Source organism: Lepidochelys kempii, chromosome 3 (genome assembly GCF_965140265.1).
Source record: "Lepidochelys kempii isolate rLepKem1 chromosome 3, rLepKem1.hap2, whole genome shotgun sequence".
Taxonomy (NCBI): domain Eukaryota; kingdom Metazoa; phylum Chordata; order Testudines; family Cheloniidae; genus Lepidochelys; species Lepidochelys kempii.
Genome location: NC_133258.1, coordinates 5,942,676 through 5,957,950, shown reverse-complemented (window position 1 = coordinate 5,957,950; position 15,275 = coordinate 5,942,676). Strand labels below are relative to the sequence as shown.

At 48.3% G+C, this 15,275-nt stretch overlaps 1 protein-coding gene across 8 annotated transcripts in view; it reads left to right on the top strand.

Annotated features, from left to right (window-relative positions):
* Positions 1-15,275, top strand: part of EFR3B (EFR3 homolog B) — a 153,394-nt gene that overhangs the window by 95,358 nt on the left and 42,761 nt on the right. For all 8 annotated transcript variants that reach the window (XM_073335563.1, XM_073335564.1, XM_073335560.1 and 5 more), the window contains 2 exons: positions 1,352-1,473; positions 12,306-12,455. In XM_073335563.1, coding sequence (XP_073191664.1) covers positions 1,352-1,473; positions 12,306-12,455 — 272 coding nt within the window. The remainder of the gene's footprint in view (positions 1-1,351; positions 1,474-12,305; positions 12,456-15,275) is intronic.

The window sequence follows — 15,275 nt, the reverse complement described above, 5'->3', positions numbered from 1 at the left end:
AGAATCTACACTACTTCCTGGTGGAGATGTTAAAAGCGGGAAGAATCCAGTTGGATTTTCAGAGTCCCATGTTATTGTAAACCTTCACTTTTCAGGCCTAGATTTCCAGGTCCGCTAGAGTAGCACTCAGTGCCCTTCTGAGGGCATTAGATGGCTTTATGCAATCTTTTTAATGCCATCCTTTTCAGATCCTGGAGATACTGAGGTTGAACTAGCCTATAATGCAAATTAGAGCAGCCTTGGGGTTGCTCTAACTTGTCAGTGGAAAAAGGTCCTCAAGGTGCTGCTCCCTCAGCCAGGATCACCAGAGCACATTGCGTTCCCATCTGTCACATCCCCCTTCCAATCTCCTGCCTATCCCTCCATGGTGGGGGCTGGCATAGGGCTGGCTATTCAGCTCAGGATTCTCCTACATTAGAGGTATCCTCAGCGTCTGCCTTAATGTAGCTTTAAGTCCTCTTTGTATCACTGGAGCCCATAAAAGCTATAAGAATTGAAAAAAGTTTTTGATTATTTGCAGTGGTGGTGTTGTCCGTGTTGGGTCTAGGATATTAGAGAGACGAGGTGGGGGAGGCAATATCTTTTATTGGACCAAATTCTGTTGGTGAAAGAGACAAGCTTTTGCACCGCACAGAGCTTTTCTTCAGGTCTGGGAAAGGTACTTGAGTGTCCCAGCCGCTGGAACAGACAGGTTAGCATAAGTAGTTAACACAGTTTTGTAAGAAACCATTCAAGGCAAAGTGACCTGTTAACACCCCTGCAGTCCTAGGACAAAAAAGGGGGGTTAGCGGGTGACTGTTTTAATAAGCCACAAACCAGTGTCTTTATTAAGATTGTGATTTTTTTACTGTCTTGTGAAGTTATGAATTTAAGCTCCCAGGCCGGTCTTTTGAAGGTGGTGTTGTGCAGCTTTCCATTGAGGACGAGGACAGATATAGAACGATAGCTTTGTGAAACGTGCTCACCCACAGGTGACAGGGTGTCTGTCTTCTATCATTTTCCTGTGCAAGTTCATTCGAGAGCGTAGTGGTTATCTGGCTTCACCCACAAAGTTGTTATCGGGGTGTTTATTGCACTGGATGAGGTACCCCGCATGTTGCGATAGGTATGAATAGGACCCAAGAATCTTGACAGGTGTGTTGTCGGGGATGTTGATCATTGTAGCGGTGGAGATATGTTTGCCGGTTTGGCATCTTTTCTGGCAGGGTCTGGTGCTGCTTTGAGTTGGTGTGACCTGCTCTGTGAGGAGCTTGCTTCTGATGGTGAGGTTTATAAATCAATTTTCTCCCTCCCGTTTTTGCTTTCCTTTCTCTGGGCTGACTTATTCTCTCATTCATTTTCCCTTTTCCAGTTTGTGAAGTTTGCGAACATTGAAGAGGACACTCCGTCCTACCACAGGAGCTATGACTTCTTTGTGTCGCGCTTCAGTGAGATGTGCCACTCTAGTCACGATGAGCTGGAGATCAGAACCAAGTGAGTATGGAATGAAATACATCAGCCCCAACTTCTGTCTAGCAAATGAATAACTGAACAAGTGAATGAAACTTTTGGGGCTTCTCTACTTGGGCGTGGTCAGGAAAGTTAAACTGAATTAACTACAGGTTAAAATTTAAAGGGGATGAGTTAAAACTCATTAACCAGTGTGGATGCTCTTATCCAGAATTCAAGAGGCCTTAATTTGGTTCATCTTAATTCATCTGGAAGCGAATTAAATTAAACTGAATTAAGGCCACTTTAATTGTGAACGAGAATGTCCACACAGGTTTAATGCAGTTTAACGAATTCATTTTGAAAATTAATTTGGATTAATTTGCCTGAGTGTCCCCATGTAGACAAGCCGTTTTATGATGCTTTTCATCTTGGGATCACTGTGCAATGGAGCCTGTGAACAACCTCTGGGAGCTGAAGCCACCTGTGAAATGGAATCCAGTTGCTCTCCATGCCATCCCACAGCTAGTGCTGGTTGGGAATTTTTCGACCAAACGTTTTTTATTTGGAAAATGCCGATGTGTTGGAAGCAAAACTGTTTGAAGAAACATACTGGATTTGCCAGAACTTTAAGCGAGAGAGGTCTCTTGGGTGCAGGATGGAACTGAAAGAGGCAGACGCCCTGCGGGTAACTCAGTGGTTAGAGCACAGGACTTGAATCCAGCTCTCCTTCATCCCAGGTGAATGGGTCTCTGCCTGTTTTTTTTCTGTTTTGTTCTGATGTGGAAGGGAAAAGTTTCTGAACTCTTGAAAATATTCACAGGAGAGGAAAACAGTTTCCCACCTGGATCTATTCCCAGCTACCTAGTAGGGAAAGCTGGTTCTTTTGCCAATGGCTGTTGGGCATAGAGGGTACAAACTCACCCTCTAGGACAACCTTCCAGAGACCACTAGAACTCACTAGAGAGAGGCCATCAAATTGGTAGAGACCCAGTGACTCAGATCAGGGTTGAGACATATGGGTGGGAAGTGTGCATCTAGTGTGTGGTTCAACATAGGACTTCAGTCTCCAGTGCTGTCGATCTGGCTCCTTAGAGCAGCATTAAAATCCACTAATGTGATCGCGTGCTTGATTATAATATTGAAATACGGAAAACCGAATCTCTCTAGACACGAGTGTTAATGAGCGACTTGCTTTCCTGTGCTGGGAAGATGCTCCTCGGGAGGATTAATTATGATGAACACAGACAGATTAATGTTGTTTATGGTGATCTTGTCTGCAGTGTATTTAAAAACAACTAGCACTTAAAATTACCTCCTCTCCGTCCCTTGCAAAGCATTCCATAACTGACTGTGATGCTCTGGGGGATCTCCCAGGCCAAGAAGGGGTTCAGTCAACACCTGTTTGCAGGGGAACTCAATAAGCCTTCCAGCCCTGAGTTCTCCTCCCGGAACATATTTCTGCAACTCCCAGCCCCTCACTGTAATGCTCACACAACCATTACCAAGGTCGCTGCTCCTTTAGAGAGACAATATACAGCAGCCTGTTATCTTAACGGGGGTTAACACATCCTTTCCTTCAGTCATGGCACTGAGCTGGTTTATAGCAAATGTAAACCAAGTTTGTGAACAAGCGAACCTCGGTGTAAGTGATCCCATAAGGACAGAAATGGTTACAAACACACACAAGTGAAAATACTCTACTAAGCCTGAAATTCAACAAACGAGAGTCTCTTGTTCAGAGAGTTTGTCTCGCCACAGTCATTATTCCAGCGTGGCTGGCTAGTCCTTAGCCAGGATCCCAACACAGAGTTCAAATCGCTTAGTTTCTTTGGCCTGGTCTACACTAAAAATTTAGGTCGACCTGGCCACATCGCTCAGGGGTGTGAAGAATCCACGCCCCGGTGCAACGTAATGAAGCTGACGTAAGCCTGGGTGTAGACCGCGCTAGGTGGATGGAAGAATTCTCCTGTCGACCTAGCTACTGCCTCTCGGGGAGGTGGGTGACCTACACCGACAGGAGAACCCCTAGAGCAGTGTCTACACTGTAGTGTTTCAAGTGTAGACAAGCCCTTTGTCTCCTCAGGGGAAGGGCCACTTAAGGGTTTTCTTCCCCTCTCTTTATAGACCACTAAACCTTTGAAATGTGTTCTTCTGAAGTGACTCCCCACATAAAGTTCCTTTCCATGCCGGGTGTAGACGCCATCCTGGCTTCTACCCTGCATGTGATTTTTGCAATGCAAATGATCTTCCTGCAAAGTCCAGTACGAAGTCCCCTGTGCTTGGCCACACCTGGCTTCAGGTGTCCGCCCCTTTCCTTCATCTGGAAAAGCCCATTTATCCACTTCCCCTGGCATGCCTGCGTTAAATATGTTTTAATTGCTTTCCAGCACATCTGTATAAGTCTTTGTAGGGTAACTGTACCCGCATCACGCAAGAACATGAATTAGCAGTGAGTTAGTAGTTTTCCAAAGATATATGCCATCTTTTGGCGCAATACCACGGCAGCAGTGTGTGAAGCACGCTGAGCCAACCAGCCAGCTGAGACTCTCTGCTACGTGCCAAGGGGCTCCAGGCCCTCTGGCACTGGGATTTTCTAAGTGTCACCCTGACTGGGTGCCATTTCAGTAACGCCCTGCTGTTCTCTTAACCATATTTTGCCCATGGTTAGGCTGCAGTCTGAGTTTGAGTTTGAATTGCTTCCCCTCCTCTCACAGCAAGGTTAGGCGTTATAGGAAGCCTTTCAAAGGCCGAGGAATAACAAGCAGAGAGAGGCCAGGGACAGCACAGAGTAATAACCCAGTGCTTCAGAGCTGAGCCAGGAAGAGTGTCTAGCGCCTAAAGGAGAGGTGATCGTTTGGTCTCTGGTCTTGGAGTCTGGAACCTTAGAGCAGCCAATGCTCAGACTATGCACAAACCCAGAGCGAAGGGCATGAAGTTTTGCTGTCCTGGACTATTTTAATGCTGCTGGACAAACTATTAGTAGCTTTATGGAAGCCCTAGGTGCTCTAGCCAGAATCTGGACCTACATTGTCATGGGCGCTGTGCAGTCATATGGTAAGAGACAATCCCTGCCCTAGATTGTAGAGCTAACAATCTAAACGGACTAATGGTGGGAACAGACACACAGAGAGGGGACATGACCCAGGGTGGGTCGTTGGCAGAGCTGGGAATAGAACCTATGGTCCAGAGCTCCCTCCGTTGGACCACCCCACCTTTCAGATAGTCTAGTGCTCAAATAGTGCAATGATAGGTACCTGTGTGAGAATCTGGCTGGAGAAAGCTTAAGGTTGCAGTCACTTGTAACTTTCAGGTTTTGCTTCTTGGGGCCTGCTGCTTGAAGGAGACTTTTTTTTTCTTTTGGAAAGGGGGAATAAAACCACACCAGCCATTTCTGAGAACAGGGAGAGCGATGGGGAAAATATTTTCCCCGAGGGGAAAAGTAACATTGGCAGCTTTGTGTTTTGAAAGTTGTCTGGCTGAAACGGCTGAGACTAGAAAGCTGAAATTTGACAAGGAACGAGCCTTAACTGAGAAGAGATGCCTTGAAGTGTTATAGTGAAAATTGGATGAGATTTGGCTGAGTTCTAAGGCTTTGAAAATTGCATTTTCACACATGAAGAGTCAACCTTTACTATTTGAACAATCAGACGGAAGAATAATACACTACTCGGCTCCCATATCACGCTTTTCATCTGGTGTCAAAACTCAATAAGGACTGGTGGCTCCAGGTGAGATTCACCTGCTTCTCTAGCAGAGCTGGGTCCAAGCGACGAGTGATACGTGGAGTCAGATTCAGGCTCCAGCTGCCCCTGTGCCGAGAGTGGTTGAATTCAGCTCATTGGCCATGGGGAGGAGCCATCACTAAGGCTAGCATTTAGTCCGGGGGATTTTTAATAAAAGTCGTGGACCGGTCACAGGCAATAATTTAAAAAAAAAAAAAATTCATGGCCCGTGACCTGTCCATGACTTTTACTAAAAATACCCACCCTGACTAAATCTGGGGGCAGGTTGCTGTGGGGGAGAGGGGTGCTCCGGGGGGGGGCAGATGGGGGGCTGCTGGGGAGGGCAGGGCCAAGTGGGTTTCGGTTGCCACTGGGATTGCAGATGCCCCGACATCCAGGCACATTTGGATCTAGAGTCTAGGCCCATCTCTGTTTGCAGCAGGCTAAGTCCTGAGGTTCCCACTCCGTTTTTACTGATCGAAAGCCTTCACAGACTGCCGCCCCGCTTTACTTCTAGTGACCCAGTGGGAAGTCTGTTTGTTTGCCCCCAGGATTAGGGCCTATGTTTCTTGGGCACGACTCTTGTGTGTGGGGGCTCAGTGATGTGCTGGTCCACACACAGCTGCAGTATGGTCGCCGGAAGGGCTTGCCGGTGACTTACCAGGGGAACATTACAGTTCATAGTCTGGGGGCTTTTACTCCACTTCCAAACAGTTCATTGAGAAACAAACGCCTAGAAAATGAGGAGAAAATAGCGACTGACCTGTGACCCTTACTCACAGGGTCACGATTTCCAGTTGCATGGGGCCTCTTTTTCCCCCAGACCTGGTTTCAGCCAACCCCTCCGTCCGTGACCATCTGACCTGCCCTGGGATACTAGGAAACGGCCTCTGTATTTTAAACAGTTCTGTCCATGTACTTCACGCACCAATTCCCTTGACGCCTCCTGTAGCTCTAATGCCAGTGGACGTTTCTGTTCTCCTGAAGCACAGCTGCTTATCCACTTTTTAACACCGCCCCAAATTCTTCTAGTCCCAGCCCTCCCACACCTGTTTCACCTGGTAAAAGTCAGCAAGCTGCCTCGGAGCTCGGTCTGTGATTCAGCACCAGGTCCTCAGCTGCGGTAAATCAATGGCTCTCACTGATTTATTCCAGCAGAGGGTCTGATCCTTAGTGTTTATTGATAAATGAGGTTGCAGGGCCAAGTTCAGACCTGGGACAGTTCCCCTGAAGTTATAATGTATGTCGTCCCTCCAAAAGGAACGGAACACTGCAGGGTTTTTCTCCCCCCGGGATTGCTGGGAAGTCAAGCCATGTCTTTAAACAATGCAGTCATTTTCCAGGGAAGAGATGCCGCGTGGGGTGAACCAACCCAGAAAAACGTACCCTCCTTAAGGGATATGTCCCTTTAACCACCTTGGGCCTCATATTTTCAGTGGTGCTGCAGTGAGCGAGGCTGGGAGTGAGGATGCCCAGGCATTGATGGCATGTCAGACACAGCTTCTCCAGCCTGGTCTGTTGGCTTTCTTCAGGTTTCCTTGGGGCCTGTGGGGAGGTTAGTGTGTTTGCTTTAGGTCAGGGCTGCTGTATCTGGGGAAAGAGGCAAGCCGTAGGCGCCACAGAGGAATGAGAGGCATTTACACCAGATCCTCAGCTGGTGTAAATTGACGTAGCTGCATTTATGTCAATGAAGCGAAGCTGATTCCCGCCGGCGGGGATCTGGCTCAGAGGCCCTTGGGATCCCATCCAGGGAGCGCTGCACCTGTTTAATAATCACCCCACTATGGAATGCAGGATCGGGACCTTCGTAAACCATCCAAGGCAGGGATCTTGTCGGCCGGTTTGTCTTGAAGGCACCTCTTGCAGCCCAATTTAAATAATAAGCATCCCAGAGAAGCATCCATTCGGACCTGGAGGGGGATTGTCAAAGGCAGAAAGGTGCCCAACTCCCATGGAGCCCATTCCAATCTGGAGTATAGTTTAGTGGCTGAGCAGAGTCTCTTTGGGCCGATTTGTTCACTGCACCTTATTTTCCCCTTACTCTGATCAGGGGACATTTTATTTTCCCCTAGCAAGACAATGGTGCAGAAAACTCATTGTTTCCCCCTGACCCATAGAGCACAAATGATCCTGGTTCAATTACGTGCTGGATTGCAAGAGACCTATTCTGCAGTTCCTGGTTCCTGCAGTTGCTGGGAGAGCAATACAGCGGTGCATAGACAATCCAGGAAGTTTTTGGAAAGCGTAGGGGACAATTTCCTGGTGCAAGTGCTAGAGGAACTAACTAGGGGGGGAGATTTTCTTGACCTGCTGCTCACATAACCGGGAAGAATTAGTGGGGGAAGCAAAAGGGGATGGGAATCTGGGAGGCAGTGACCATGAGTTGGTTGAGTTCAGGATCCTGACACAGGGAAGAAAGGTAAGCAGCGGGATACGGACCCTGGACTTCAGGAAAGCAGACTTCGACTCCCTCAGGGAACGGATGGGTAGGATCCCCTGGGGGACTAACATGAAGGGGAAAGGAGTCCAGGAGAGCTGGCTGTATTTCAAGGAATCCCAGTTGAGGTTACAGGGACAAACCATCCCGATGAGTCGAAAGAATAGTAAATATGGCAGGCGACCAGCTTGGCTTAACGGTGAAATCCTAGCGGATCTTAAGCATAAAAAAGAAGCTTACAAGAAGTGGAAGGTTGGACATATGACCAGGGAAGAGTATAAAAATATTGCTCGGGCATGTAGGAATGAAATCAGGAAGGCCAAATCGCACCTGGAGCTGCAGCTAGCAAGAGATGTCAAGAGTAACAAGAAGGGTTTCTTCAGGTATGTTGGCAACAAGAAGAAAGCCAAGGAAAGTGTGGGCCCCTTACTGAATGAGGGAGGCAACCTAGTGACAGAGGATATGGAAAAAGCTAATGTACTCAATGCTTTTTTTGCCTCTGTCTTCACTAACAAGGTCAGCTCCCAGACTGCTGCGCTGGGCATCACAACATGGGGAGTAGAATGCCAGCCCTCTGTGGAGAAAGAGGTGGTTAGGGACTATTTAGAAAAGGTGGACGTGCACAAGTCCATGGGGCCGGACGCGTTGCATCCGAGAGTGCTGAAGGAATTGGCGGCTGTGATTGCAGAGCCACTGGCCATTATCTTTGAAAACTCGTGGCGAACGGGGGAAATCCCGGATGACTGGAAAAAGGCTAATGTAGTGCCAATCTTTAAAAAAGGGAAGAAGGAGGATCCGGGGAACTACAGGCCAGTCAGCCTCACCTCAGTCCCTGGAAAAATCATGGAGCAGGTCCTCAAAGAATCAATCCTGAAGCACTTACATGAGAGGAAAGTGATCAGGAACAGTCAGCATGGATTCACCAAGGGAAGGTCATGCCTGACTAATCTAATCGCCTTCTATGATGAGATTACTGGTTCTGTGGATGAAGGGAAAGCAGTGGATGTATTGTTTCTTGACTTTAGCAAAGCTTTTGACACTGTCTCCCACAGTATTCTTGTCAGCAAGTTAAAGAAGTATGGGCTGGATGAATGCACTATAAGGTGGGTAGAAAGTTGGCTAGATTGTCGGGCTCAACGGGTAGTGATCAATGGCCCCATGTCTAGTTGGCAGCCGGTATCAAGTGGAGTGCCCCACGGGTCGGTCCTGGGGCTGGTTTTGTTCAATATCTTCATAAATGATCTGGAGGATGGTGTGGATTGCACTCTCAGCAAATTTGCGGATGATACTAAACTAGGAGGAGTGGTAGATATGCTGGAGGGTAGGGATAGGATACAGAAGGACCTAGACAAATTGGAGGATTGGGCCAAAAGAGATCTGATGAGGTTCAATAAGGATAAGTGTAGGGTCCTGCACTTAGGACAGAAGAACCCAATGCACAGCTACAGACTAGGGACCGAATGGCTAGGCAGCAGTTCTGCGGAAAAGGACCTAGGGGTGACAGTGGACGAGAAGCTGGATATGAGTCAGCAGTGTGCCCTTGTAGCCAAGAAGGCCAATGGCATTTTGGGATGTATAAGTAGGGGCATAGCGAGCAGATCAAGGGACGTGATTGTCCCCCTTTATTCGACATTGGTGAGGCTTCATCTGGAGTACTGTGTCCAGTTTTGGGCCCCACGCTACAAGAAGGATGTGGATAAATTGGAGAGAGTCCAGCGAAGGGCAACAAAAATGATTAGGGGTCTGGAACACATGACTTATGAGGAGAGGCTGAGGGAACTGGGATTGTTTAGTCTGCAGAAGAGAAGAATGAGGGGGGATTTGATAGCTGCTTTCAACTACCTGAAAGGGGGTTCCAGAGAGGATGGTTCTAGACTATTCTCAGTGGTAGAAGAGGACAGGACAAGGAGTAATGGTCTCAAGTTGCAGTGAGGGAGGTTTAGGCTGGATATTAGGAAAAACTTTTTCACTAGGGGTTTGGTGAAACACTGGAATGCGTTACCTAGGGAGGTGGTAGAATCTCCTTCCTTAGAAGTTTTTAAGGTCAGGCTTGACAAAGCCCTCTGGCTGGGATGATTTAATTGGGGATTGGTCCTGCTTTTGAGCAGGGGGTTGGACTAGATGACCTCCTGAGGTCCCTTCTGTCACGGAGTCCCTGGGCGATGCTCTGGAACTGCTCCCCGTGAAGCCAGTCAGGACTCTGGGGAAGTCTCCTCTCTGTGAGCAGCCTGTCTTCAGGACACAAAGCTCACACAGCTTCCACCTTCCTGGGTCTGACCTCGGAGCATTCAGCATCCTCTGCCCCTCCGTGCGCTTCCCACAGCGAGTCCGCTCAGGCGGGGCTCCTGGGGAAGCCAGAGAGTCCTGCACCCCAGCTTCGCAGTCAGATGTGACTCTCAGCCAGCCAGTAAAACAGAGGTTTATTAAATGACAGGAACATGGCCTAAAACAGAGTTTGTAGGTGCAGAGAACAGGACCCCTCAGCTGGGTCCATTTTGGGGGGCAGTGAGCCAGACAACCATGTCTGCCCTTCACTCCATGTCCCAGCCAGCTCCAAACTGCCTCTAGCCCCTCCTCCCCTGGGCTTTGTTCCTTTCCCGGGCCAGGAGGTCACCTAATTCCTTTGTTCTCCAACACTTTAGCTCTCGCCTTGCAGGGGGGAAGGGCCCAAGCCATCAGTTGCCAGGAAACAGGGTGTCAGCCATTCTCTGTGTCCAGACCCCTGCACACACATGCCCTCTAGGGCTCTGCAATGATCATACACCCTTACCCCACCACCTAGATACTTAAGAACTGCATAGGGGAAACTGAGGCACCCCCACAATATTCAGAGGAAACATTAAGAACAGTCCCACTTCGTCACACCTTCCAACCCTGATAGTCTATGATTCCTGCAATCAGAAGTACCCTGTGGTTTTGAGCGTTTTAGTTCTGTTTAACAGCCCTTCTTTGGGAGTTGCCTCGGAGTCAGATAAGTTCACTGCTCAGATCTGTGGTTCCATGAATTGGTTTCACAAAGTGTGTTGGGTTATTTTTATTTTTCTGGCTCTAGGAGACCACTGAGTATACAGATTGCTGATCTGAGTAAAGGGGTGGTCTTTCCTTCTCATCACAGCTGAACAGTTTGGGCTCTGGGCAGAGCGGGGGATTTCTCAGTATGGAGAACATTTTTGTAGTCCGCTAGAATGGAACCTAGGACCTTCAGAACCGAAAGGACAGCACTCCCGCTAAAGGAGTACCTCTCTTAGCTGTTACAAAGCGGCAGTCTCTTCTTGCTGGAGCCAGCTATTAGAGGGAGATGTGAATGATCATATTATGTTGGACTAGATCTTCAGCTGGTAGAAATTGGCATACCACCATTAAAGTCAATGGAGCGAAGCTGATTTACGTTAGCTGGCCCATTGCTTGTTGGGGTCTGCTAGGACACACAGAGAAATAACACCAGTTGTTATTTGCTTCTAAGTCAAGATGGGCTTGAACCAAAATCCTGTCTCCAAGATCCCTCAGGCTCTGGGGAAGATCAGATCTGGATCTGCCACTTCATGGCTGCCCTTTATCTTTGTATTGGGCTAAACCAAATCCCCCGATCCAACACCCCCTCCCCACCACATGCTGGGGAAATTTAGATCTTGGTCCAATTGTAAATGTTGCATCCTGGGCCCATCGCTGTTTCTAAGCAGATTGACCTCTCTGTTAAGTGAGAAATAAAGTCAGGAATTCACCCCCTGGCCCTGGCTTGCACTACTGGTGCTTTGTCCCTCTCTAGCGCCTTTCACCTAAGGCTCTCAGAACACTTTACAAACTTAAAATTAGTCCTGACAGCAGCCCCTGGGAAAGACAGAAGTAACATTATCTCTAGTTTAGAGATGGGGAAACTGAGGTACGGAGAAGTAAATTTACTTGCCATAGATCACTCTGCCACACAGCTGGAAGGAGAAGCCAGAGCCTGGACCCCGCCATACACTGTTCTAATTAGAGCAGGTCGGAAAAATGCTAACACAACGTTCTTTTCACTGGAATTTGCCAATTTGTCAAACTTTAAATGTTCCGTGGAGACAGTTCGATTTGACAAAGTTCTGTGGGAACCCTGCTGGGTTTCCTGCCAGCTCGCCTGCTATGCTTTTCAGCAGCACATCGTCTGGGATGGCGGGAGCAGAGAGGCTAGAAGCTCCTTGGCCGTCTGCACTTCCAGGGCCTGTAGCTCTGGGACAGCCCACCAGACAGACTGCCCTGGAGTCAGAGGTCCTAGGGTCTGTGACTGCAAAACAGCCCACCAGGCACACTGCCTTGGAGCTTGGGGCTCTGTCCCCTTTTGCAGAGAATTTTTTGCTCTCAATCGGAACAAACCCAGATTCTGAACTCTTGAAATCCTCCATGAAAGGGAATGACCTCCCTTCAAACAGCTAGAGTTCTAACCAGCAGGCCCAGCTCCCAGAGCTGAGAAAGGAAGCCCGGAGTCCTGACTCTCTGTCTTAACCGCTAGATCACATTCCTCTTGCAGAGTTAGGAAAAGAACCCAGGCTTCCTGAACGGCCAGTCCACTGCTCTCACCTCTGGATGACCATCTCTTTCCTAATGTCACACCTGTGGGATGGGTAATCCCCAGCAGTTTGGAGTCACGGGTTCAGACTTTCTAATGAATGGGTAGCACTGTGTCATCCGTGTGTTGGTCTTTTGTTTTTGTGTTTTTTGTTTATTTTAATCTTTTCCTTAAGGATTCGGACGTCTGGCATAAAAGGCCTTCAGGGGGTGGTGAGGAAGACGGTTAATGATGAACTCCAAGCGAACATCTGGGACCCGCAGCACATGGACAAAATCGTGCCTTCGCTGCTCTTCAACCTACAGCACGCAGAGGAGGCTGAGAGGTGGGAGTTTGCTTTTCCCTTCCTGGTAGGGGGCGTGGAGCTGCAGATAGCGTTTTTGGTGCTGCTTAGAATTCCCCAGTGCTAGAGTCTGGGTAGCAGCAAACTGTTGTTCTGTTCCCCGAGCAGCGAGGAAGGGTTTGAATTCCTGGAGGGCCCTCTGTCCTTGCTGGGTGAGAAATGGGTGGACCCGGCCTTGGGAGTCTGTCTGGTTTCAGTCGCAGTGTACACGTTGAAGCAGATCCTCAGCTGGCACAAATCGATGTCAACGGAGCTACGCTGGTTTGCAGCGTTGAGGAGCTGACCCATATTTCCTATTATTGCCACAAAAAAGGGATGGCTAAAACAACAAAACGATCTTCTCTTAAACTGCACCCCAACCCCCCGCATCAGGCTTTCTGCAGACATCATAAAGAGGTGTAAAAAAAAAACACACAATCCAGACATTTTGTTTCCATTGCAGGTGACCTTTAAGTAGAACTGGGTGACATTTATTTTATTTTATTTTATTTTATTTATTTCTTGGCAAATGGTAAATTCAATGAAACATCCATTTTCCAGGGGACTAAAACGGTTTGCGAATTTGGGTCGAATCTGGTGGAAATAAAAAGAAGAAGAAAATATATATTCAAAAAGACAAAAAAAATGTCAACCATTTAGACACTATATATTTTGATTTTTCATTTTGAAACCATGATTTTGTTTTGAAATGTAGCTAGATTTGACAAAAAAACCCCAAAAAGGTTTTTAAACAACCAAAAAAACCCTTGAAAATGAAACAAAACAAAAAACTGGGGGGGGGGGGGGGAGAATCACTTTTGGTTGAAGGAATTGAAAAGTTTCTGCTGGAAACAAACCAATTTTCCGGATCAGTGATTCGCTGAGTGCCTTTCTCAAGTTCTGCAGCTAGCTAGCAGCAGAACCAGGAGCCCTGGTTCCCTGCCCTCTGCCTTGTAGCCTGCCACCAGCTCTCCGTTTTGTTTATATTCTCTCAAGCGCACGATATTTAATGGGCGTTAGAGTTTGGGGCCTTCGGAAGATTCCTTCAAATGAGGCAACTTGAGTTTTTGTTTGTGGTGTTTTCTCTCTGCGGGACTGAAATTGCCTGCTGGGAAAGTTCTTCATTATGATGATAGCGCTTAGAGGCCCTGTTGTGTTAGTTGCTGTACAGACGCCTGAAAGGAAGCACTCCCTTCCCTGAGCAGCTTGCAATCGAAAGAGACAAGACAAAGGCAGTGTTGTTATCCCCACTTTGCAGATGGGGCACATAGGCACAGAGAGATGAAGTGAAGGGTGTGGGGAAGCTTGAGGCAGAGTTAGGAATTGAACCCATCTCCTGAATCCTAATCAAGATCATTAGCCACCAGCTGTTCGACTCAGCTTGCTTTGCAGAGCTGTCAAGGTGAAAGTGCAGACCTGTGCATTCGCCAGATAAGTCTCAGCTTTTTCTCCGCTCTCTCTACAATTTTAGAGAGGAGTAATTGCCAAGACAGCGTGCCAGCTGTGACGGGAGATTAGGTAAAACCTCTCTCTCTCTCCCTTCCCCATCATATGCCTCAGGCATGTCCACCCCAGCCTGCTGGGTTTTCACAAGCAGACAGGGATTTTTAAGGGAAATTACTCAGGCAATAGATCCGCTTTCTTAAGATGCTTTTACAGACTGGCGAGAAAGGGAAGTATGCATGAATTCTGCCTGGTTTATTTTGAAGGTTAGGAAAGATGCCTTCAAAAATCAAATGTTTGGGCTTAAAACTCCTTCATGGTGTTTGCATAAGCAAAAGGTCCAAGCGGAAGGCCAGATCCTGATGCCAGCATGTATCTGGAGTAACTTGTGAGTAGGCAGCAAGTTACCCTGGATTTGCACCGGCTGAAGCGAGGGCAGGTTCTGGCTCTGGGGGGTCTGATTTTCGAAGGAGTGCACAAAATCCCATGTTTCATATTCAAATAGGCATTTATGGTGTGTAAAACACTGCAGTCTCCTGGCTTTGGGTGTCTACCACTGTCCTCGAGTGGTTGGCTCCCAGAAAGAATAAAGGAGCCTTTCTGGGTGTGCCTATAATGCGCACGAAGCCCGGGCTCTGATGCAGGTTGGCGCCCAAGTCTGACCACACACAAATCAGTTTTCAGAGTAACAGCCGTGTTAGTCTGTATTCGCAAAAAGAAAAGGAGTACTTGAATTGGTTAGTCTCTAAGGTGCCACAAGTACTCCTTCTTTTACACAAATCAGTGTGACTCGGGTCAGCAAGCACTGAGGGCCCAGGCCCTAGGACTCTGCTAGGGGGATGGGTCAGAGCCCAGGTCCTGCTGTGACAGATCCAAGCCCTCTCCTTGTGCGGTGTGGACACAGCTCAGGCTGCAGACCCGCAGTAAATGGTCAGCCCAGTGCAGGAGGGATGCATTGGCAGGGCTGAGACACCCGGATCCAGCAATTGTAGTGCAGTGTGGACACTCAAGCCCAGGCTCGGAAACACCAGGTCCCACAGACCCAGGCTTAGTGTGCAGTATAGTGCTCCCATGAAAGGGGTTACCTGAAGTGGTTGAGACCTGTGTATTTGGATGGGGGTTCTAGCCTTGGCTCCCCAGGTGCATGTCTTAAGTTTTTGTAGTGACTGAGTGTGCAGCACGTGAACAGTCTCCTACGGATACACACTGCAGACCAAAGGTCCATCTCCTGCCCCATGGGTCAGAAGCACAGGGCTGGCTGGTAGCAGCGAGCTGGGTGCTTTGCTGCCTCCTTGTCCCTGACTCACTGTCTGGCTGCCTACGCGGGGGTCTGTGCAGCACCCGTCTGGCACTCGGGTGCCATGGCGACATGTTTTTCAA